General features: G+C 37.5%; 1 protein-coding gene across 7 annotated transcripts in view; it reads left to right on the top strand.

The window, feature by feature from the left end:
- The window catches only part of ARMC3 (armadillo repeat containing 3), a 159,335-nt gene that overhangs the window by 121,515 nt on the left and 11,391 nt on the right, over nt 1-26,429 (top strand). For 6 of the 7 annotated variants that reach the window (XM_020978261.2, XM_020978264.2, XM_078151945.1 and 3 more), the window contains 4 exons: nt 5,805-5,973; nt 11,332-11,432; nt 12,740-12,823; nt 14,311-14,406. In XM_020978261.2, the coding sequence (XP_020833920.2) occupies nt 5,805-5,973; nt 11,332-11,432; nt 12,740-12,823; nt 14,311-14,406 (450 nt within the window). Of the gene's footprint in view, nt 1-5,804; nt 5,974-11,331; nt 11,433-12,739; nt 12,824-14,310; nt 14,407-24,953; nt 25,135-26,429 lie in introns of all 7 variants that reach the window. The other variant, XR_013485710.1, reaches the window with a different exon arrangement.

Raw genomic sequence — 26,429 nt, forward strand, 5'->3', positions numbered from 1 at the left:
GACATAAGTTGTAGACAAAGAACAACATGAAATATGTCCAAATGAGTAAAAAGCAGATTAAATAGGCATGATGGTTTACAGTCACAGGCTTTTTTAAGCATAGCATTGTTTAGTTCACATTTGACAATTTGCACAAATAAAGATTTACTTAAATAAGTGGTAGGATATATAAATTTGAAACAAACATCTTGTTCTTTAAACTTATAGAAGCAAATACTGTAAAGATAGAAGCATGGATTGAACATGAAGAAACAAACTGTCCATCCCAAGGAAGTGGACCAACTTTCCACATACTTCATTGTACCCCTTTAAACAGCAGAGCGCTCAGGAACTATGCATGTCTATGCATCATCATTATGCTGATGAAGTAATAGTGCCTATGAATTTGCTCACAGGGAAATATTTTCCTCAGTTTCTCAAAAATAGATTCCCTCAACTTTGCCGGGGATTCTTCCACATCAGCTGAAGAACTTGTTACCTCACAGTTACTACCTCCCTGGCTGTCTTCTCTGTAGCATCTTGAACCACTTACTTTCTATCAGCTCCTTCCTTCATGCCTTTAATGTATTCACACACACACACACACACACACACACACACACACACACACACCCCCTTAAAATAAAAACAAACAAAACTTCTGCTACCTTTGCCAAACACCAAACACCAGTCCAATTTCCTAACAGTCTTCTAATAGTTTTAAGGTTTATCTCAAATGTGCGCTATGTTTTTCATCTCTGCTTCTCCACAGATTCTCTTTTTAATCATTTGAATTGCAAAATGCTTGGCACATAGTATAGGTGTTTAATAAATGCTAATTGATTGCTTGATTGATTTATTTAGCACCTGCTATGTGTAGGATACTATGCTAGATACTAGGAGATATACAAAATTTAATTAGGCACTCTTCTTGTCCTCATGGAACTTATAGCCTAATAGCTTAATGTATGACAGACTGATGATGGTAATAAAATAATACATCATGAGTGCATTAGAGAGGTGCATGTCACTATGTCATATTTATTTCCACATGGTTGCTACCAGTGGAGACTGGGAGAGATAAGCCCAGGTTCTCTGCAAAAGATGGTATTTGACGGTAACCTTTAGATGGAGGGGAAGACATTCCAGGAAAAAGAAAGAACATGAACAAATATTGAGGAAGGAGAATGTAAGGCAGATTGTGGAGAAGAGGACAATAAATAGCCCAGTTTGGCCAAAGCATACAGTAATATGACTGAAGTTGGGAGAGGCAAAGTGCTAGCAGCTTAAGACAAGGAATAGAGGAATTTGCATTTTATTTGTTAGACAGTAGAGAACCACTAAAAAATTTTTATTTTTTTAAATTTTCTAGCAAATGTGAGTGTGACATAACCACATTCTCATATGAGGAAGACTATTCTAGCGAAAAGAATGGGTAAAAATAGTAGGGAAAGGAAGACCCATTTGGAATCTATTACAATAGACTAGGAGGACCTAGATTAGGGAAATAACAGCAAGAAAAGAAAATGTGGTATTGAGGCAAGAGATACTGTGGAAGTATAATCAATAGGACATGAGTATCAATTAGATATGAGAGGTGAGGGAGAGAAAAGAAACTAAGGTAACTCCAAGGTTTTAAACATAGGTGACTAGGTGCATCCCCTCATGGATCACTGCCTAGTCGTGGTGGGGGGATGGGGGTTGAGTAGCTCAAAGGAAGTATGAGCTATGCCATAGAGTGTTACCAAAGATGGATAGATCATAGCAGAGAGTTCTGGGGTGGGGGGGGGAAAGGTGATCCGCTGGAGAAGGAAATGGCAATGATAAAAATATGACATCAAAGGTGAGCCCCCTCAGGTCAGAAGGTCCAACACCATGCTGGGGAAGAAAGAGCAGAGGACAACTATAAGTAGCTCCAGTACTAATGAAGTGGCTGGACCAAAGCCAAAAGGAAGCTAAGCAACAGATGTGTCTGGGCATGAAAAGAAAGTCTGATGATCTAAAGATCAATATCACACAGGAAATTGGAATAAAAGATCTATGAACTAGGGCAGCTAGGTGGCACAGTGGATAGAACACAGGTCCTGGAGTCAGGAGGAACTGAGTTCAAATGTAGCCTCAAATACTTGATACTTACTATCTATGTGACCCTGGGCAAGTCACTTTCCCCTAATTGCTTCACACACTCACACACACACACACACACACACACACCCCTATGAACTAAGGAAAGCTGGATATGGTTAAACAGGAGATGGAAAGATTAAACATTAACTTCTTGGGTGTCAGTGAGCTTAAATGGATAAGAATGAGTAAATTTGATTCAGTTAATCATTACATATACTACTATGGGCAAGAATCCTTTAGAAGAAATGGAGTAGCCCTCAGTCAATAAAAGGATGAGAAAAGCAGTACTAGTATATAATCTCAAAAAATGACCAAATGATAACTGTTCAAATCCAAGGAAAGCTGTTCACAGTAATACAAGTCAATGCTGTAACCACTGATAACAAAGAGGCTAACATTGATCGGTTCTATGAAGACCTACAACATCTTCTGGAAAATAACACAAAAAGATGTCACATTCATCATAGAGGATTCAAATGTTAATGTAGAAATCAAAAGATAGTTGGAATAACAGGCAAGTTTGGCCTTGGAGTACAAAATGAAGCAGGTCAGAGACTAATAGAGTTTTGTCAAGATAACTTACTGGTCATAGCACTCTTTTTCAACAACTCCAAAGGCACCTCTACACAGGGACACCACTAGATAGTCAATACTGAAACCAGATTGATTATATAGTTTACAGCCAAAGGTGGAGAAGCTCTATACAGTCAGTTAAAACAAGACCTGGAGCTGACTGTGGATCAAATCATGAGCTTTTTATTGAAAAATTCAGACTTAAATTGAAGAAAGTAAAGAAAACCATCAGACCATATAGATATGACTTAAATAACATCCTTTATGAATATGAAATGAAAATGATAAATAGATTTAAGGGATTAGATCTGGTAGATAGAATGCCTAAATATAGACAGAAGCTTGCAATATTGTACAGGAGGCAGCAACAAAAAACATTTCTAAGAAAGCAAAATGGCTGTCTGATGAGGCTTTTACAAACAGCTGAGGAAAGAAGGAAAGGGAAAGGGAAAGAAGGGGAAAGACATACCCACCTGAATGCACAATTCCAGAGAATAGCAAGGAGAGATAAGGAGATTTTCTTAAATGAGCAATGCAAAGAAATAGAAGAAAACAATAGAATGGGAAAGACAGGAGATCTCTTCAAGAAAATTAGAGACATCGTGGGAATGTTTCATTCAAAAATGGGCATGATAAAAGACAAAAACGATAGCAGAAGAACTATATAAGAAACATCACCAATAACTATAATAGTGTGATTACTGATCTGGAGCCAGATATCCTAGAGAATGAAGTCAAGTGGGCCTTAAGAAGCATTGCTAACAATAAAGCTAGAGGAGGTGATGGAATTCCAGCTGAGCTATTTAAAATCCTTAAAGATGTTGCTGTTAAAGTGCTTTACACTTAACAAGCTAGCAAATTTGGAAAACTCATAGTGACAACTGGATTGGAAAAGATCAGTTTGCATCCCAATCCTAAAGAAGGGCAATGCTGAAGAATATTAAAATTACTGAACAACTGTGATAATTTTACATGCCAGCAAGATTATTCTTAAAATTTTGCAAGCTAGGCTTCAGCAGTATATAAGCTGAGAACTACCAGAAGTACTGGCTGGCTTCCAAGAAGGCAGAGGAACTTAGAGACCAAATTGCCAACATTGGCTAGGTTACAGAGAAAGCAAGGGAGTTCCAGAAAACACATATACTTATGCTTCATTGTCTACATTAAAGCCTTTGATTATGTGGATCATAACAAAATGTAGCAAGTCCTCAAAGAGATGGTATTACCAGATCATCTTACTTGTCTCCTGTATGCAGGTCAAGAAGTAATAGCAATGGGGCAGCTAGGTGGCACAGTGGATAAAGCACTGGCCCTGGAGTCAGGAGGACCTGAGTTCAAATCCAGCCTCAGACACATGATACTCACTAGCTGTGTGACCCTGGGCAAGTCACTTAACTCCAATTGCCTCACCAAAAAAAAAAAAGCAATAGTAATAACCAAGTCTGGAACAACTGATTGTTTTAAGATTGTGAGAGGAGTATGCAAGGCTGTATATTGTCACCTTATTTATTTAACTTATATGTAGAATACATCATGCAAAATGCCAGGCTGAATAAAAAGCTTGAATTAAAGTTACTGGGAGAAATATCCACAAGCTAGGATACGCAGACAATATGACTCTGATGGTAGAAAGTGAAGAAGAATTAAGAAGCCTCTTAATGAGGGTGAAAGAGGAGAGCGTAAAAGCTGGCTTGAAACTTAACATTTTAAAAAAACACCTAAGATCATAGCAACTGGTCCCATCACTTCCTGGCAAATAGAGGGAGAAGAAATGGAAGCAGTGTCAGATTTCATATTCTCAGACTCAAAGATCACTGCAGATGGTGACTACAGCCATGAAATTAAAAAACACTCGCTCCTTCGAGGGAAAGCTATGGCAAATCTGGACAGCATACTAAAAAGCAGAGACAGCACCTTGCCAACAAAGGTCCATATAGTCAAAGCATGGTTTTTCCAATGGCAATGTGTGGCTGTGAGATTTGTACTCTAAGGAAAGCTGAGTGCCACAGAATTGATACTTTCAAACTGCGGTATTGGAGAAGACTTTCAAGAGTCCCTTGGACAGCAAGAAGATCAAATCAATCAATACTTAAATGAATTAACTGAACTATTCACTTGAAGGTCAAATACTGAAGCTGAAGCTTAAATACTTCAGCCACATAAGGAAAAGACAGGACTCACTGGAAAAGACTCTGATGTTGGGAAAGATTGAAGGCAGAGGATAAGATGGATAGATTAATGTCATGGGAGCAACAAACACGAGTTTGGATGGACTTTGGGAGACAGTGGAGGACAGAAGGGCATGGTGTTCTATGGTTCATGGGGTCAGAAAGAGTTGGACGTGACTGAATGCCTCAACAGCAATGACTAGGTCATGCATTTAAATTCATAAAAAGACAGGTTTAAAGGGAAAGATAAAAAGTTCAGTTTGGGGCAATTTACCACAGAACAGCACTTACTCTAAGGTTAATGTCAGTTCCTTTTCCTTTACATATCAGGAAATAAGACTTTAAAGCCCCATACATAGACTTACTTTAACATGCTTTTGTATTCACATTTTTGGTTAGATAAGTAGCCAAGAGAAACTACTAGAACTTATGTGCTTATGAAACAGAATCTTAATTTTGTTTCAAATGAACAAAAATAACTCGTCTCACTCAGTGTGTCCTATTTTAGTGGCATACGTTCTTGGAGAGAAAATTGATTTTGCCTCAGTAACTGTCAGGTTGAGGAGCATGGTATAATGGACAGAAATCTGGCCTTGTAGTCAAGACGATCTGGGTTCAAGCATGGCAGCTCACCCATCCTGGCTATGTAATACTAGGCAAGTTATTTGAGTTCTCTGTAGTCCCAGGCAATTCTCAAGACAAGAAATTGCAGAGATAGTATGGATCTGCATTCCTAGAGAAAATTTTTCACCTAGAGCTACCTAGATCAATTAAGTAACTAGTCTAGGGGGTGGGGAAGTTGTCAAAATTTATTACTTACTAGTTCAAGAAGAAGAAAGAGGTTATTCCTCCTCTCCCCCAAAACTTTGTCATTTAGGATATTAAATAAGGGTATAATTGACTTTAATGGTGAAGTTTTTATGTTGAGCAAATAAAGCTTTTTTGTTTTATTGACAGGGCTTTGGAGATCCTTGAAGAAATTAATCTATCAATAAGGCGAAAAAATAATTTTAGTGAGGCAGCTTATAAAAGATTGCTTACTAACAATCTTTCCCTAAAGTACTGCCAGACTGGTTATTTATCATCTGATGATATGATTCCTGATGGATTTTATGATGCTGGTCGGGTAAGTGTCAGTATTACTTTTTACATATATTAATTTTATTACTTTTTTCTTAAATAATGATGTTGCTACATTGTAAGTTGGTATTATGCTATTATAGTGCAATTATGTAATTTTCACCTACTTTATATTTCACAAAACTGAGATACAGAAATCAGCTTCTCGTCTTTAAGTGTCAGGTCATGATAGCCCATCTTTTAGAATTTTAATGTAAATTTTATCACTTACTATCATATTTTTGAGTAGGCTAACATTATTTGATTAAACTTCATATCAAGGATAAAATTAGGGATAAGATTAATTTTAGGATTTAGTGCCAGCTTTAGAAAAAGAATTTCAATTAGATCACTTTCTAATTTAAAATCTAATTAAGATGGCAACATAGTGCTAGATTTTTTTGGAGGGAAAGTTAATTACAATAGAAAAAATTTATAATTCAATAAATATTCCATAGAATATATAAACAATATGAAATGCATTGTTGATTTTGAGAGGAATAGGTAACAAAGCCCTACTCTGATATGGCATCGTGTGGCAGTGACCATAGGTTCTTGAAGGCTATATTGTTGGAGCCTAAGCTCTTGTGAAGGTATTGAAGAAACAATCCAGCAACAAAATGTATCTGCTTCTCAAGAACCAGCCTACCTAAATATGGAAAGGGTCATCACCAGGAGGCTGGCCAAGTGGTGATGAATTTTTTAACCAACACAACCCTTAAAACAAAGAAAAATGCAAAATGGCCTTCAGTCCTGGGCAGCCTGTTTCCATTTGGCAGTGAAGGTGTGAGTGGTGGAAAAGGGAACAGAGGCTACTGACACCAATTTAAGACTAAGTTAAGAACTTTAACTTAGCTGATGGTGCTCTAACTATAGGATCATTGTCCAATGATCAGTGAGGGTTCACTAGAGGAACTGGATCATACCAGTCTTGACATTCTCAACATAAATTAAACCAGAAGACCTAAAAAAGAGTTGCAGCTAAATGAAAAGATGGCTCACAGGTTCTCCTGAGATTGGCAAATTACTGAGTTCGTGGAGTAAGTTTTTATTTTGGACTGAGAGGCAGTAAGAAACATCATTTTATGGGATATTTGGTCACCTCATATTGCAATACCCATGAAAAATATTTTCAGAAAGAACATCATGAAAATTATTGTAGCTTATGTACCAATATCTGTTGTACATGAAGAGGTTAAAAAGCTCTATGAAGAACTCTATGAGACCCTCCAAATTAAATCAACATATAATTTGATGCTTGTGACTTCAAAGATGGCATTTGATTAGGACAGTGAAAAATACATTAGAAAATATTCAACAGCGATAAAGAATGAGAGAGACCCATAACTTGTAGACTATACAAAAGCTGCAAAGCTATACATAAAGAATACTTTATTTGAGAAGTGAATAAGATGCTGGATATGTCAAGCACTGAATAAACAACTAAAAATTAAATTAAATATATTATAATGAACAGGGAATTATGTATTCCTGATATGAGTCATGCTTAAATCAGCTGTCTATGTGTAGTCAAAATGCCAACTTGTTAGAACAAAGATCAATATTAGTAGAAAACTAGATGAAAGAATAAAGACATTGGAAAAGATATGGCATTTAACTAAAACACCTCTAGCTGGCCTTTTAAAAACAAGTGAATGATGTAAAAATATGGGGTATGAACAGAAACACAAACACATACTTAAACAGAAAAATTGAATCAATCAGTTCCTGTGAATACACAAAACAAAAGAAACTAAAAAGCATCACAGTCAGCCAACGCTTGACTTTCTTGCCAAGTAGGGAGATATATCACAGATTTAGAAACAAACAAACAAACAAACAAACAAAAACTAGTTTGTAAAAATCTTACTGCAAAGGATGGGCAGAGCATTAACAGGGATTACCTCATAAAACAGAAACAGTAATAGGCAAAAACCAGCTTAAGTAAAGCTTGGCAAGTCATCCTGGAACATTTAAGAATAAAAGTAAAAAGACAACAAATAGAAAGTAGAAAAGATCTGTAGAGTTTGGGGGATTTTTTTTTGTAACAATCACTTTTCATTATTGAGAAAAGAGAAGGCATCATCTTCAGACTCCAGAAGTGTTTATAAGAGTAGGTAGCAATGGTTCCACAAAAAACAAAGACAAGAAAAACTGCTGAATTAGACAAAGGGAGGTGGGGAGGATCAGTGCTGAAGGTGACACCAGCTGTGAAGGCATTGAGGGATTGGTTCACAAGTCATCCGAAAGAGGGGAAGATGCTAAAGGCAGTGAAAACAACCCAGTTAGACCTTATTAATGAAAAAAAGGCAAGTAGAAAACCATCCACAGCTACTCACTGATACAACTTTACTATAAAATAGCACTGAATAATGAGAATACTCTACACATACATTGGGTACGTTGTAGGAAACAGGCACAATGATATTCCCCAGGTGACTATATCTTTACTATCACACAGCTGACTGAAAGATGCAGAGAATATGAGCTCCCACTGTGGCGGTTATTTGTTGATCACAAAAAAGTTTTATGTGGCAGAACAAAACACTTTAAAGGTTCTCTTCCAACAAGGTGTCTCCAGATGTATCCAAATTATGAAAAGGTTCCTTGAAAGAAAAAAAACAATAGCGAGAACCTTGTTCAACAACCCTCTGATCATTAATGTCAGATTAGGCATACTATGGGGATAGATGCTCTCCGAAAGGTGTTCAATTATCATGGCAGAGATTCCAAAGTGGAGAGGAACTCATTGGGAAATGGCAGAGCTTCTGTGACACCAAACTTTTCCACTAAAAGAAAGCTTCTATTTTTTAATACTAGTATTTCACCAGCATTGTATGAATGGGAATTAAAGAACACTCTAATCTACAAAGAAACAGTTTTGAGTTCCAACTCAGAGAGAGATAGCATAGCATATGGAATAGAAAGCTGCCTAGGAATCAAGGTGACCTCAGTATGCCCTAGCTCTGTCTTTTGCCTCCACCATTAATATTAATAGCTAACATTTATATAGAACTTACTACGTGTCAGGCCCGTGCTAAGTACTTTACAAATATTATCTCACTTGATCCTAACAACAACTTTGGGAGGTAGGTGCTATCATGCTGGCCTTTTTAAACAAATGAATGATGTAAAAACAAGGGATATGAACAGAAGCACAGACACAGGAACAGCTAGGTGGAGCAGTGGATAGAGCTCTGGCCTTGGAGTCAGGAGGATATGAGTTCAAATCCAGTTTCAGACACATGACACTTACTAGCTGTAACCCTGATTGCCTCACCCAAAAAAAAAAAAAGCACAGACACATACTTACACAGAAAAATTGAATCAATCAGTTGCTGTAAATAGACAAAACAAGAAATTAAAAAGCATCACAGTCAGCCAACTTTCTTGCCAAGAAGGGAGATATATCACTGATTTGGAAACAAACAAAGTAAAAATCTTACCAAACAGGATGGGCATTATAGATGAGCAAACTGAGGCAGACAGAGGCTAAGTGACTTACCCAATGTCACACAACTATATATGCCTTTCTTTGTATTCCCAACACTAAGCACAGTGTGCAGCACACAGCAGGTGCTTAATGCTAGCTGGGTGACCTCTAGCACATACAAGCTGTGCCACCCTGGACAAGTCATTTTACCTCTCAGGGCTTTCAACTTTTTAATTTAAAAAAAAATTTAAGGCAATTGGGGTTAAGTGACTTGCTCAGAGTCATACAGCTAGTAGGTGTCAAGTCTTTGGTCTGAGGTTGGATTTGAACTCAGGTCCTCCTGACTTTAGGGCCAGTACTCTTATCCACTGCGCCACCTGGCTGCCCCAGCCAGACTCTAAGTTGCAGAGTGGTTGCTGACCTGCAGTCAGTCAACTAGTATTTACTAATTGGAGTGGCAAACTACTCCAGTATCTTTGCCAAGAAAACCCCATGGGCAGAATTGGCAGGACAAAGGTCCATGTGGTCATGAAGAGCCAGACACAGCTGAACAGCTAAACAGCAGCAACACATATAGGAGAGTATAGCCAATGAAATACAGGCAATGCCTCTCCCCTTGGGACTAAGGCAATTCACCTCAGTGAAGGAAGAAGGTCCCTGGTATCACCCAAGGGGAAAACTCCCTGAAGTCTCTAGAACAGCTAGCTGAAGACAAGGGTGTGATGGAGTCTGCCTGCACCTCTCAAGCCTTCCCAGGGTCTCTTCTTTCAGCACCCTGCAGTGGGGTTGGCCTCTCCCATTTTCTCTTTCCAAGCTTGAAGCCAGGAGTGTTGGAAGCAACTCAACACTTGAGTCAAGAAAAAGACTCGAGGTTTGATGAGTTCTCCAAAGAAACTTGAAAGGGACTCATCCCTCTCACCAACTCTTGCCAGCTCCTCATTCAGGGCAGAACCTTCATCTCTACCAAGAAGGGCAGAAACCCATACTAATGGACTTTGGGACATGCATTACAAAATACATGGTAAAAAAACAAAAAAATACATGATGGGCTAGTTATATTATGAGAGTGAGGGATAATGGCTGGACAGCCCATGTGCTCCACTAGAATCTTCACAATATGAGGAGAAAATAACGAAGGTTCCTGAGACATTGGACACCTCCTCCTTCTCTTCCTCCCCCAATTTACGGGCAATGTAAGAAAGACGTTGGGTGGCAGAAAGGATAAGTTGATGATAGTAGGGAAGACCCCTATTAGTAACGGTATCTCAGATCCATTTGAAAACTGGAGGCAGATAAAAATTAAGTCATTATGTTAAAATATATAAACTTGTTCCTGAAGTTTACATGTTTGATATTTTATGTCAATCAGATACTTCTGGGTAATGGGTTTCTTTTAAAATATTTAAGTAAATAGGGGCAGCTAGGTGGCACAGTGGATAGAGCACCAGCCCTGAAGTCAGGAGGACCTGAGTTTAAATCCGGCCTCAGACCAAACACTTGATGCTTACTAGCTGTGCGAACCTGGGCAAGTCACTTAACCCCAGTTGCCCATTTAAGTAAATAAAAAATGAGATATATACCATTATACTTAATCTTTGCTAAGGCAAGGATCTTATTATAAGGTCTTCTATCAGGAAGCCATTTGATTCAGGACAATTCCTCTATGAAGACTGAAGCCTACATCGCCCAACTTGGGGGCTTATCTACTTTCTTTAAAACAAACTCTGCCATCTTCTTTGGTTGTTTGATAAAATGCTTAATTAAACTTATTGTTAAAAAAAATGACTAGAGCTCTTCATTTTAGCCCTTTATAATCTTCTGAGGAATTTTGCCATTGAACTAAAGATTTCCACTTAAAAACATCTTTTTTCTCTAGGTATTTATGTTTTTTAAAATGAGATCTATATGTCTCATCTTTGACCTATTTTGCAGATAAACCCAGGAACAAAACTTCTGACTTTGAAGGAATTCGCCTTACAAGGGCCAAGTGATCGGCGTGCAATAATCTTAATTAATAGTAAACCTTCTTTTATGTGAGTCACTGTTAGGTCTAAGAATAGTTTGTTCTGGTTTTGTTTTTCATCCATTGTGAACATACAAATGTGCTTTCTCAAATAGGCTGTTGGTTGGGGGGAAAGGAACTTTTTGTGCTATTTTTATTTTTTTCCAGAGCTAGGGTTTCCTTCTGGAAAGGACTAGTTTTTGCTGTACCTAACTTGTGACTGTGACTCCTGATAGAGAGGTTTGCCAGGTTCATTTGTTAGCACATCCAAGAAAATGAATATGGACCAAATTCATGACCTAGAGGAAATAAGGCAATGGGAATGTAAGGAATGCAATGCACATTTTCCTTCCTTTCCAAACTTGTGTTGATTAGTTTTAATGGGAATCTCTTTATCAATGAATTCTAAATGTGTTTTTATAGGTGCTGGTATTCTCTTATCCTATGGTGGCAGAAGCAGTAAACCAAGAGATAAATGCTTAAAAGGAGACATTAGGTCAATTCAAATTCTTTGGGACAAATTTCTGTAGGTCTAATGATTTTTAAAACTTACTTCAGAATTGTTAGCAATCATGGCTGATATCATTGTCGTATTGATTGTAATACCAAAGAGCTCTTTAAAATGTGAGCTATTAATTATTATTAACTTATTATTCATCATCATTATTATGCTAACTTGAGGATTACAAAGAGGCCTAAGAGTTTAATGTATCTTCATTTCTTAATAAAATGAGAATTTAATCATTCATTCAATTAATAGTTCTAAAAACAGAGAGACAGCTAAGCAGTACATTAGGCAATGGATTTTGAGGTTTTGGTTTTTTTAGTATGTTATTATCAAGAACTACATTTGTAGGAAACACCCTGCTCCAGGACACCTCTAGGAGAATAATCTTATTTGTTTTTTATTAGCTTTAAACTGAATAACCTTTGATTGTTCAGTCATCAATAATAATAATATCTGCAGAGCTCCAAAATCATATGCTAGAATGCAACTAAAGCCTAAGTCCTTTTAATTTTTTTTAAATTAAAAGCCTTATGAAAAATTATAAGAACTTCATCTATAATTTTAATGGAAACTTTTTTTTTCTAAAATTGTTTTTCTAAAAAATATTCCAACATGGCTAGGTGTTAGCGTCTTTCACATTTGTTGTCATGTTTCATCGTAGCTCTTGCAATACTTCATAAAATTGTCTTAACACATTACTGTTAAAATTCAGCATAAGCAAAAGGGCTTTCTTTCCTCTTTGAAGAAATTGTTGCTTGTTTCGTGGGACCAGAGCCATTGTCAAATACATGACCTCATTTGTGTATAATTTTAAATGTGTGAAATTTCAGTTCTCCACCTTCTACTACAGAAGATAAGTTCTCAGACTCTATTTCTGGACGATCTTCTTCTTCACACAGAAAAGGGAAAGCCAGGTAAGAAGAAGTATTTTTGTATTCCAGTATTTTCCCTCTACATTCTGGAGTACAAGATCTACTAAAAACAATCTCATATTTTGACAGTCTTCCACTTTTACTCTGCATGATGATTGATCTCAAAGTTGTCATTCTAAACACATACTTTGAGGGATTCACGATTTCATCAATGTGAAGATGAATTCATCAACTCTAATTCCCTTTCACCAACTCTGATCACAAGCCTTCCATGCTTTCATACCAGGAGCTGTTGTCATCCACGTTTCCTCAGAAATCCTCCTCCAAACTTCTACCCAATGTTTTGGACACCTTCCTCTGTTTCTGTTTTATTTGTTAGAGGGTGTCCATCTGCTTGTCCGTGGGTTTGTTTGTTTGCTGTCTCTCATTCTTATTGCATGGCTGGTCTACATCCTTTCTGGGTTCTATGTCTCCTCAATAATTTTTTTTACATCACTTCTTACATGCCAGTTATCACTGGAATATTATTTATATTAAATAGATGTGCCTTTCTAGTCAGAAACAGTGTTAATAGCCTTGAAGTCATGGATCAGTTTTTTTAAAAGCAGTAAGCTTAGTCCATTTTCTTATTCATTCCAGGCCCAGCTCATCCATTGGCAGTGCTTGTACAAGCTAAGGATAGATAGATAGATAGATAGATAGATAGATAGATAGATAGATAGATAGATAGATGGATGGATGGATGGATGGATGGACAGATAGATAGAAAGATTGTGCATATACACACAGAGATATGTATATATATATATATATAAACAATGTACACACATACAGATATATGTGTATATACACACACACACACACACACACACACTAATTCAGTCTGGTAATACAAATGCATTTCAAAGTATAGGTAATATGTTTTTCATCCACTTTGTCTTTCCAGTGGATGGTTTGACCAATATCTGTTTTGTCATGGATTTTGCTGGGGAGGCTTTGTAGTGTAGTACATTCAATAAGATGTCATATGCCAATAAGAGTGTTTTAGAGAACCTTGCCATCAGTAAAAAACCATCTTTTGGTATGGATTTTATGAGACATATCTTCTTAAAAATAAATTTTATTTAACCACCATCAACAAATATATAAACAAAAACAAAGGGGAAAATGTGATTGTATATAACTGTGCATGTAGTTGTAAATCTTTGTTATTTATAGTCTGTTTATTAATATATTCACTAATTTGAATAAGAGAACAATTTTCTTGTTTCTGCACTCCTTTCTGAACTTCTTTTTCTGTGTGTTTATCAGAAATTTGTCACAGGACATCTCCTATGATATTGACAAACACCTTTGGTGAACATATCCTCTTTAACACCTTGTTTGATGTCAATGAGTGTATGTTGATTGAAATGTGTATCATATATGTAGATTTATATATGTGTGAATTGAAATGAGTATATGTGAATTGAAACTGGCTGTGCTTTTTTTTTTTTAATAAATAACAAAATATATATATATCATTTTAGCACTGGGGTAGGATCTCCTACAGAAGAAAAGTCAGAATCTACTGGTCAAACTACTACCTCCTCTAGCAAAAGTTTCGTTAAAGAGAGAGGATCAAGGTATGAATATTTAATTTCCTAATCAAATTGTGGTAAAATGTTGATTATCCAACATTTTGGGGAAATGTGTTGTTCTAGATAAGGACATTTTGGGAATAAAGGTCAAACTTGGACATTTCAATAGCTTTAGGGGCCTACTCTATGTGGGGTTTTTTTTGTCTTTCATCTCTCCCAAAATCATATGTACAGACATAAATCTGTCCTAAGACTGTGCCTTCCAAGGCTACTGCAGTGTATGCTGAGTTTTTCCTCTCCCCACTCCCATGCATATTCCCCATCTATTCCAATGTACTGAGTAGAGGTGTCCTAAGTCTGCCTTCCAAGGCTCCTGAGGTGCATGTGGTCTTCCAGACTTCCAGGTTGCTCTTCCTTCTGTGTCTGTCACTGATTTTTGTCTCCATTCTTAGTGTCTGCAGCTCACCAGACCTGCTGGTGTTCCTAAGAGTTTCTCAAGCTGCTTCTGATCTTGACTGCACTTTTTTTTCTTTGTTTGTTTTTGTTATTTCTTGTCTTTTCTGTCTCCATTACTTAACTTCCACACCAAAAAGCTGGATCTTTTTTAAAAATACCGATAGCCAGACATTTCCTTTTCCACAGGATCACTATAAGGCCAAATATCAGAGTGTCAGACAGGATCTCTGGATCTTTGGCCCATATTCTTGTAATATTTTGCATTTAATTAACTTTTCAAAATACCGCCACTATTCTTTCATGTAGGTTTAGATGCTGGTTACTTGCTATGTCTCCTTCCTAAATCCTTCCCTTATGAAGGTGTTTCCTCAACTGCCCCAAACTTTATTTTAGCTTTAGTCAAGAGGTTATTGTGTAAACATTCCATGTAGCATCTTTGCTTTGTTCCAATTCTTCTTTTCCTATAGTTAATAAGTATTTAAGTTGGGATTTGCATTCAAGTCTTCCTACACCAAGCTGCCTCTATTTCTTTCTGAAGCTCTCACTCCCATTACAATGCATCTTCCCCATTTCTGCATTACCATTTGATAGTCTCATTTGTCCTTTTATTTCTGGGCTCTAGAAGCTGGTTCAAGTGTGCTCTGACTCCCTTTGAGTCAGAGAAGTACACAGAATTTTCTTCTCCAAATTGGTTGCACTTAGCCCTATTTTTATAGAAAGCACTTTTATGTCCTTTTTTAATCTAGAAGAACATGTTTTCTGCCCATAAATTGGTCAATTGATCTCTTTAACCTCATTAATATATAGCATGTCTTCACCTCTTTCTTCCATCATTCTCTAACTGAAAAGTACTTTAAAGTTAATTAGCCCCATTTCCCCCTTGCTACTACAAACGTATTTTACATTTCTTTGTTCCTCTCCAAACTCCAAAGCTGCCTGCAACTTCTACTGAAACTATCATTTTATCCAAGTCATAATATTTCCTATATCTGCCATTTTATTCCTTCACAGCCCAAGCAAGAGCCATGATCTGAAGTGGAATCACCACAGTTCTTCCAGCAGATCTAGACCTTCATCTCCCAACTAACAGTGTGATATTGGAAAAACTCACTTAACCCCTCTGGGCCTCAGCTTTTTCAGCTATAAAAAGGGGGATGGGGAATGGACTAGAAAATGTCTAAAGCCCCATTTCATTCTAATAATCCATAATCCTATGAAATAAACCCAAATGACCTCTTATGTGAATTTCACATGACCTTCCTCACTTCCATGAAGTTGAATTATCACATCTTTGTCGCTAGGTTGACACCAGCTGAACTGGTAGTCGGGGTACCCACCCTGCAGTGCCTTGCTAGGCATCTGTTCTCCTCTTTTCACAAAGTGAAGAGTCATCATGAATCATCACCTAAGAATCGGCTTCCCCTCCCCGTGACCAGATAAGACTGCTTCTTGTTTTCTTTGGTCCTCTTCTCCTCTTGGAACTTTTGTGAAAAGTAGACTCTGCCTTCTTTGTGATTTTCTTCCATCAGCTGCCAACGTTTTGGCTTCTTCCTATCAACCTTCTCTTGCGGTGCTCCCATTGCCAGCAGGGAAAGGCTTATGGTATTGGAAGGACAAGCTCCCACAGACAGATTGCTGCCATTCCTCCTGCCGAATTTGGTCTTGCAGCTTCCCTTCTTCCCACGGGCTCCGCGTGGCTTGCGCACACACATCCTCAGCATGCTCTACTTCCTGATGTGCCTAACTACCACGTGTTTGCATCCCCTTGTTTTCTTCCTCCTCACCAGCAATGGTCATGATGCCATGTCACGGACATCAGGAAAGTGTATTTGGTCTCACAACCACTCTGTGAGGTAGGGAGGCAATAGGTTAGAATTCTCATTTTGTTCATGAAGAAACTAAGCCCAGAAGAAATTAAAAGATTTGCTCCCAAAGCCACGGAGCTGTTTAGTGACTGAGCTAGAATGAGACTAGATCTCTTAGTCTGATGCTCTTACCATTATCATATATTACCTGGTTATTGTTATTATTATTATCATCACCATGTTTTGTGGCGAGAGGAAAATGAAGGGAGTTTGCATATATAAACCCATCACCAACAGAAAATCTTCATTTTCTCAGATAAAAGGAAAGGGAAATTTAAAATCCATAAATGTCTAGGCCAAATGGTAAAAGAGGCACAAAAATCCACCAAAATATGATAATGAAAATATGATAAACAGGGGGCAGCTAGGTGGCACAGTGGATCGAGCTCCAGCCTTGGAGTCAGGAGGACCTGAGTTCAAATCTGGCCTCAGACACTTGACACTAACTAACTGTGTGACCCTGGGCAAGTCACTTAACCCCATTGCCTAACCATAAAAAAAAAAGATAAAAATCGGGAGCAGCTAGGTGGCACAGTAGATAGAGCACCAGCCCTGAGGTCAGGAGGACCTGAGTTCAAATCCAGCCTCAGACCAAACACTTGACACTTACTAGCTGTGTGACCCTGGGCAAGTCACTTACTCCCAATTGCCTTAAAAAAAAAAGAAAAGAAAAAGAAAGAAAAGAAAAGAAAAAGAAATAATCCCCCCCTCAAAAAAAAGAAAATATGATAAACAATCTATTTAAATTTTTATTCAGGTCAATGGTTAAAGTTTCAAAAGGACTAAGCACAAGAATTAGTCTACACACTTTAGAGCTGGTGATTAAATAGCTATGAATTGACTAATATACTATCATCCTTCCCACATTTACCCATCTTGCTTCGAAACCAATCATGAAAGACTTTGTTATTAAAAGTTTGCTGAAATTCAGTTATATGTCTATAATGTTTACCTATCTAATAACTCTATCCTATATGAAAAAAGGAAGTGGATTTAATTTAGCATGACTTATTCTTAGTGAACTTAGGTTGACCCATAGTAATCACTAAGAATCCACAAATAATCTTAAATAGATTCATTCTAGAAAATGGCTCACTGGCTTGCCTTTTTGAAAACTTGGGCATCTACCTGAATCTGAAGCCTTTTAGAATTTCATCCCTAATGGAGAGAGTGTTGGACTCAGAGTCAGGAAGCCATTGGTTTAAATCCTGCCTCTGACACTGAATAACTGTATGAAGTCACCACCTCTCTGAGCCTCCTTTTTCCCATATGCAAATGATGAGATTGGCCTAGATGGCACATGGAAGGTCTTTTGCAGCTCAAAATCTCTGATCTTAAGATTCTTCAGTGATCTCCAATATTGGTTTGGTGATCACATCTGTAAAAGTTCTTCCAACATCCTGGGCTGTCAAGTCATGGGACTTAAACATATTTAAAGCATCTAAATCACAGACTGGGGAATTTAGAGTTAGAAGTAATGCTGGAGCCACACTTCAAGGCCCACCCTCTCAATTTACAGATGAAGAAGCTAAGACACAAATGACTTGTTTACTCATATAACAAGATGCAGAGCTGGGACTCTAACCCAGATTCCAATAACAAGTAGTAGACATGGAAACTGAATGGTCTCCTGATTCCTGAATCAATGTTCTTTCCGATAGAGAAAACAACAAAATAGGAGTGGAGTAGTCCCATTTTGCCTTTTTCTGGCCAAAGTAGTGGGCTTATCTTTTCTTTGTTTTTTTTTAATAAGCAAAAAAGCCTTTGCTGTTGTTATCTATAGAATTTCCCACAAGTCTCAGTTAATCCTGGACTTTAACTTTCCTGACACTTAGGCTTTACCATCCATCTTTGAAAAATCTCAGCTCATTGGAAAATTCCCCTTGTAGCCACATTGGTTTATGTCTCCCCTTTTCATTCTCATTAGGAAGGTTATATTTTCAGAGTTTGATTTCTGAGAACCTCCTTTTTTTTTTCTCTTCAATGCTTCAGGCTCAATATTTTGAATTATTTATATTCTTTTCAGAAACACTGTAAAAACCTGTTGGCAGATGCTGACTGGGAAAATAGCACGTGATTGTCTAGAATGATAATTTATTTGCATAGTAGAGGCATGATGAGCCATATTACCCATTTCCAACAGACTCGTCACTTCCTGGGAATTCTCACTGTGCATCTTATTTCTCTGAATTATTTAGAATCTACTTTCCTTAACATCTGGACACATATCTGACAATCCTCAATGTTCTCTTCCTTGACTATCATGAACTCATAGGATGACATAGTGACTTTCCTCTAGCAATCCTATTCCACTTCACCAACAGATTCTTCCTTGTTGGTTATTATGGCAGAGTAACAGTCTATTTCATTACATTCTGAGAGATGTCCACAAAGGAAGCCAAAAAACATAACAGCTACCATGCTTTTAGATGGATGAGAACTCTTGCAGATATTCAGATAACTGAAATATCCTTATTATTTACTATTACCTGTACTAGCTTTATGATCTGTCTTAGAAAAATATAATCTGTATCTTCCATCTTTCCAGGTGGTCTGTAGTATGTTCCCACGATAATATCACAAATTTCCTCTCATTTTTATCAGCAGCCAAGTATCTTCCACCAATGTTAGGACCCAAAAATCAATGGATTTTTATAGAGGTACATATATTCTTGAGATGTTTTGCTGTTCTGACAGCATTGTAAAAGATATTTTGAATAATGGCACACCCTGTCATTGCTGTAAATCAGTTGTGAATATCTAGACACAAAGTCTCAGTGACACCTATGAAGTTGCATTTATTATTTTAAAATTTCAAGTTCACTTTATATCTATATTTTAGATAATGTATCTAATCGTATAAAGTGCTTTGCATTTTATATATTATATATAAAACACTAGGTAATGATCTGTTATTTATTACTAGATAACATTGTTAATTTATTATATAGATTTCTAATGCTATAAATACTATACTTTGTACTCTTACTGGTTATTTTCTCCTGCAAATTATTTGTTACTCCTTCCATTTTTATACTTTCTATGTAATCAATCTAGCACCTTCCTTAGTATTTGGTTGCACTGCTTAAGTATTTTTATCTTTATTTTGAGTTTAAATCTATCTTGATTACATTGACAAGTCTCTAGCCAAGCACATTCCTGTCATGAGTAATAGTTCATATTTAACCATGGACCAGTATGTTAAGCTATTACCAGAAAATCAAATTCTGTTCTTCATCACCCTCCATGGAGGCAGATGTATCAATGTTCCATAGCCTCATTTCTCTCTGAAAGTCTTAACCTTCATCTGGAAGAAGTATGAAATATACTGTAAACCTATGCCACTAAATAATTTAATTTTCTACCCAGAAATTCAAAGTAACAGGAGATATTTTTTCCAAGTTTCTTATGGTAATTTCATTCCTATCACATACTTATTGAGAGGTCATAAAACATTTTATAAAAGCATGCTAGTGAAGTAGTAGCATGATTTAGTAAAAAGAAAATTAAAATTAAAAATAAATTAAAAAAAGAACACTGATTGAAAGTCAGAACTCTTGAGTTCTAATCCTGACTCTTCTGTTAACTAGCTTTGTGACCTTGGGCAAATTAGCTAACTCTCCTGGGCCATTAGTTTCTTTATCTGTAAAAAGGTGTTTTTGAACAAATTAATAATTAAGGTCTCAGCTCTAAAATACTACTGTTTTATTATCCTAAACATTTATTTTGTAATCCAAATACTTTTCCCGTAACTTACACAGATATCAGAAAATGTGAGGATTACATGAAATTTAAGCAAACAGGCTTTGAAATATGTTGCTTAACTCCAATGTCATAAAAGTTTAGTATTCTACATCAATGCTCTGGTTTTACTGAAAAGGAAACAAGATGAAAATGAGTAAACACGGTTTCTTAGGTATCTAGGTACTTATTGGGTATGATAGCAAAAGCCTGAATGGATTGACATGCAAAGTTCTGGTTTAGCTGATTCAGCATTACACAGGTCAGCATAATTTGCCCCACATAAAGATGCCTTGACCAACATGGTTCTGTAATATTGTCCTTACTATACTAGAACCAACTCCATCTTAAAGTTGGGGTTTCCTAAAGCAGATGTTAATGTGGCTGAAATGTACTAAATCCATCACTCCGTCTTGCCTTGGTGCTGCTGTCTTTCTGATCTCCATTAAGAAGGTATTATGCACATTCTCTATTGGCATTTTTGTTGTGGAGTCATTTCAGTCGTGTCTGACTCTTTGTGACCCCATCTGGGATGTTCTTGGAAAAGATATTGGAGTACTTTGCCATCTCCTTCTCCAGCTCATTTTACAGATGAGGAAACTGAGGCAAACAGTTAACTGACTCGCCCAGATTCATACAGCTAATAAATGTCTAAGGCCGATTTGAACTCAGGTCTTCTGAACTCTAGGTCCAGCACTCAATCCCCTGTGCCACCTAGCTTCCCCTCTGTCAGTATAGGGAATATTTAATGCACTGCTATAACATCATAAAAGGGCAGTAAGGTAGTGCAGTGGATAGAGCCCTGGGCTTGGAATCAGGAAGACTCATCTTCTTGAGTTCAAATTGGGCCTCAGACACTTACTAGCTGTGTGACCCTGAGCAAGTCACTTTACCCCATTTGCCTCAGTTTCTCATCTGTAAAATGAGCTGGAGAACAAAACTACTTCAGTATCTTTGCCAAGAAAACCCCAAATGGGGTCACAACCGAAACAACTAAACAACAATAACAATAAAATAATGACATAACTTCTATTTCCTTTTACCTTCATTCATATGTTCTCCAGTATATTATCAATGCCACCAGACCAATTTGAATTTTTTTCTTCAAAACTCAGCTTCAAGGGGCAGCAGATAGGAGGTGCAGTGGATAGAGCACTGGCGTGGAGTCAGGAGGACCTGAGTTCAAATGTGACCTCAGGCATTTGACACTTACTAGCTGTGTGACCCTGGGCAAGTCACTTAACCCCATTACCTCGCCTTCCCCCCCAAAAAAACCTCCCAAAACTCAGCTTCAAGTATCTGCACATCCTTTCTTTAGCTTCTGGTGAAAGCCATTGCTTCTTGCTCTAGATAACAATTCCAAATTAATGCTGACACTACTACGTTATACCTCTCTTCTGATGTATGGAGACAACTTAACAATGAGAAATTTATCAAAGTAAGAGAATGACAGGTTCATTGACTGGTAGTCTTCCTCCACCACTCAGCAAAATGTGTGGATTTCTCAAGGCCTTGTCCTTGCTGCTCTTTTTGTACATATTCTCTATATATTAAGGATCTTAACTATTATGGTTTTAACTACCATTTCTACATAGAAAACTTCCAGTCTTCTATCTCCAGTTCTGGCTTCTTATAAGCTTCATTTCCATGTTTCTAACAGTCTTCTGGCCATTTCCCCTTGGATAGCCTACTCAAATTCAACATACCTAAAACAGAAATAACCCAAACCACTTTCCCTTCTGGCCTTCCTGTTTCTGTTAATGCTATTCTTCTGGAATCTTCCCTTTTATCTTGCCTTTTACATGCAACCAACTGCCAGGTGCTTTATGCTTTGCCTTTTCAGCATCTCTAGAATCCACCCAATACTTTCTGTGCCCACTGCTACCACCATCATTCAAACCTTTATTACCTTCACGCCTAGATTACTTTAATAGCCTCCTGACTGGACTTGTAGCTTATACACTCTGCTTCTACCAATTTGCCCTGACAAATTAATCTTACTGAAACACTTTATATAAATCAGGCTCCTCACTTGCTGAAAAACCTCCAAAGATTTACCATTGACTCGAGCAGAGATTCTTGGCCTTTTTGTGCATGCCTCACCTTGGCAGCTGTCTAGTGAAGCCTAGGGGCCCCTCATCACAATAACATTTGAAATGCATAGGATTACGAAGGAAACCAATTATACTGAAATACAGTTATCTAAATATTTTTAAAAGAAGTTCATGATGGCCAGGTTAAGAACCCCTGGACTATACAACAGGGTCCAAAGTCCTTAATCTAGCATTCAATGCCATTCATAGTCTACCTTCCAACCTACCTTTCAGCCTATGCCTATTATATAGTCCTATATCCACCCACTATTGCAGCAACTGTTGTCCTGAAATAGTTCTCAGGTTTTCCTTTATGCACATTTACATATGACTCTTCCCCACTTTCTCTGCCTATTCAAATCCTACCCACCTCCGAGGCTCATTTTAGATCTCATTTCTTCCATTAATCTTTCCTTCTTCTCACCTCTTAGAGCACTTGGCAGCACCACCCTTTTGATATCATATACTTCCTTGTGTTGCTTCCATTTCATCTGACATATATCTTTATGTCCTCCACAGTGCCTCGTACCCAATAAACACTCAATGAATATTGGCTAATGATAATTAAAGAGAGCAATAGATTAAAACTGCTACAATTATAAATAGTTTGGATCCTGATAAAATGTAAATTTACAAAAGAAATAAATTCCTTTGAGTCATTAAATTCCTAAATTTATACCTTTCTCACATCCTCGGATATTTCTACTGGCAAGATCTCTTCAAGAAGAGGGCAAAGGGACAGTATTCTTTAATCATTGACTGATTCCTTCCTGAGAAATTAATTTGTGAGATAAGATTTTAAACATTTTTAAGTGATAGCTATTTTTAGTATTGAAGTCATTATTGATATAATTGGATGGCCTGCTTTGGAAACTAACCCAGTAGTAATACTTTTATTTATAGCTGTAGGAAACTTGAATTTATGAATTCTAATAAATTCTCTCTCTTTTCATGAGCTAATAAGATATTGCCTCAAAAGGATTCACATTCCTCTGAAGTTGAGATCCTTGGGCCACACAGTACTTTCCTATTTCCACACACAATGAACTCAGTGAGATGTGTTCCCACTTATGTTATATAGGTATCTATAAGTCAATTATATAAATTAGCGCTTCTAGTTTTCCTTAAAAGCTCATTCTAGAAATTTGGTCTACCAATCCTTTACAAGCTCTATGATTACACAGAACTGAACTTTTAAAATTGTGTATTTTATTTATTTGATGGGTTAGGTTCCCTTTTTAAAAAAAAAACAAAATTAATGGAATAGTTTTCTAGTTCTATTTTTTTAATTGTTTACTCACATAACCTTTGACTCCATTATTTTTTGTGGGTCATTGACTTCAGTGAAATAAAGCTTCCCTACCCCCGATATAGAATTTGTTCTCATTGATCCAGATAACATTTATTTAGGTGTCTATTTTGTACATAGTGGTTGAAGGTATAGCCATAGATTATATGCCTGTTTGTTCCAAGGACAGCCTAGAAAAGTTCAGAGAAACTCATCACCAGGTTGGGGAAGAAGATTCTCCACCACAGCAACTCTCAAACACTATAAAGTTATTGAGGGCTTGCTATCTCTACTGATGGAAATGTCAATACCAAAGAAATTATAGCTCCTATAAGTATTAATGAGCATGAAAAAAGACTAAGTTAAATGAAGAGAAATGTATAAAGTTTATACACGTCTCTGTGTAATTTATAATCTAGCGGGTAGATAAGACATATACACAGATGACTATGGTACCCGCTATTACATGAAAAGTTCATGCATTGGGGATAGGACAAAGTACAAAGTAAGACCCAAGTGTAAAGTCATTACCAGCCAGGAGATCAAAAAAGGTCCCATGGAGATGACATCTGAGCTAGACTTTAAAGATTGCATTGATATTCAAAGGGCAAAACATGAAAGGGTGGCTTTTCATAGAATTATTGGTTTTAGAGCTGGAAGGGATCCCAGGGTCATCGAGCCCAATCCGCTCACGTGACAGATGTGGAAAATGAGGCCTATAGACAGGAAGTGGCTTGCTCAAGGTCACAAAGGAAGTAAGATGAACTTGTGGCTTGTTCCTGAGGGCAGACCGTTTTACTTAGAAAGCCACAGCCAACACTTGTCATTCAGAATATGGTCCCCTAGCCCCAAAGTAATCTAAACAACAGGTCGCGTAAACACAATTTTCTATTTCATTTTGCTGTGCACTGGCAAATAGTTTTATATGACACAATTTGGCACAATGACTATATACAGGAAAAAAAATTAAAAGAAGCTGAATCCAGTTAGACCTAACATCAGATAACTAGTTTTAAGAGATTTTTTTTTGCTTTTGTATCTGGTCATTTTACTGTCATACAAACCTCATAACAGACAAGCACACTCACACACACACACACACACCCATATATTCAGTTTTCCCCTCTCTTCCCGGACCTGACCTTTTAGCACTACTGAAGGCAGCTAGGAGCCCAGATGATGGTGGCAGGTACAAGAACAGAAATAATCCACAAGCATTTACCAAGTGCTGATGTATCAGCCCTGCGCTGAATCCTGGGAGTACAAAGAAAAAGTGAAAACAGTTCCTGTCTTCAAGGAGCTTATATTCTACATACAGAGTAAACACAAGGTAACCTTACAGAGGAAGGAACCAGCAGATTGGGGGTGGGGGAGGGGAGGGAACCTGGACAAGATCTCCTGCGAGGGATTTGATTCTAAGAGACAAAAGTGAGGAGGGAGAGATTTGTAGGCGTGTGAGACGACCAGTACAGAGGAAAGAAATGAAGCCTTATGTGTGAGGAACAGTAACTAGTATGGCATATAAGACCGGAAATGTTAAGAACTTTCTTTAAATGTCAAACCAAGGATGTTATATTTGATCCTTGTGGTAATGGGGGAAGCCATTGGAAATTTTTGAGTCGGGGGTGGGGAGGAAGTCTGTAACATAGTCAGACTTGCCGCTGTAGGAAAATCACTTTGGCCTCTGTATGGGGGATAAATTGAAGTGAGGAGGGACTTGAGACAGAATGACCAATTGGGAGGCTATTGCAACAGTCCAGGTGAGACGTGACAAGGGCCTACGCTGGCGTGGGGGCTGTAGGAGTGGACAAAAGGGGACATAGGTGGGAGATATTATGAAGACAGAAATGACAAGATTTGGCATCTCCCTGGATAGATACAGTGAATGAGAGTGAGAATCTGGAGATGATGCCATTGTGAAGTTGTGATGACCCGAAGGTTCCTGGGTGCTCTCATGCAATAATGGGAAGCTCAGAAGAAGGGTGGATGAGAAGCAAATGAGTTCTATTTTGGAAATGTTGAGCTTGATGCCTACAAATCATCCAGTATGAAATATCTAATTGGTAGTTGGTGACAGGACCACAGCTCAGGAGAGAGACTAAGGCTGAATATAGAAATCTAGGAGAAACGATCATTGATGATATAAAGTGTTTGAATACAGAGAGAAAAAAAAACCAGGACAAAGTCTTGGGGTAGGGTAACCATAGTTGTATAGATACACTTGTACACACTTAAGATAAGTGGTCTTTGACAGTGCTGTGATCCCACTTACCAGACGACAATGTTGAGGCACCTAGAGGTAAAACAGATATTTTTGGAGGTAAGCCAAGACAAAGGGGACCATAGCTCACATCTCCAAGGATATTTCATATTCCATGCAGATTCATAGGTTACTTGTGCTGGGAAGGACCTCAAGAAACTGTCCAGATAGATGAACTAGCCTGACTAGGCCCACAAAGTTGGAACCCAGGTCTCCTGACTCCTAAACTCCCTTTATACTATAGCACAGAAGCTCCATCAGTTTTGAACAGTATTGATATACAACCTCAATAATACATTATCTGTTTTAATTGAGAGCCATATCAGATCACAGGCAACTTAAAAGAGTGGATAATCCTGAGGGGT

Source organism: Phascolarctos cinereus, unplaced genomic scaffold, assembly GCF_003287225.1.
Source record: "Phascolarctos cinereus isolate Bilbo 61053 unplaced genomic scaffold, phaCin_HiC Scaffold_1;HRSCAF=81, whole genome shotgun sequence".
NCBI classification, from domain to species: Eukaryota; Metazoa; Chordata; class Mammalia; order Diprotodontia; family Phascolarctidae; genus Phascolarctos; species Phascolarctos cinereus.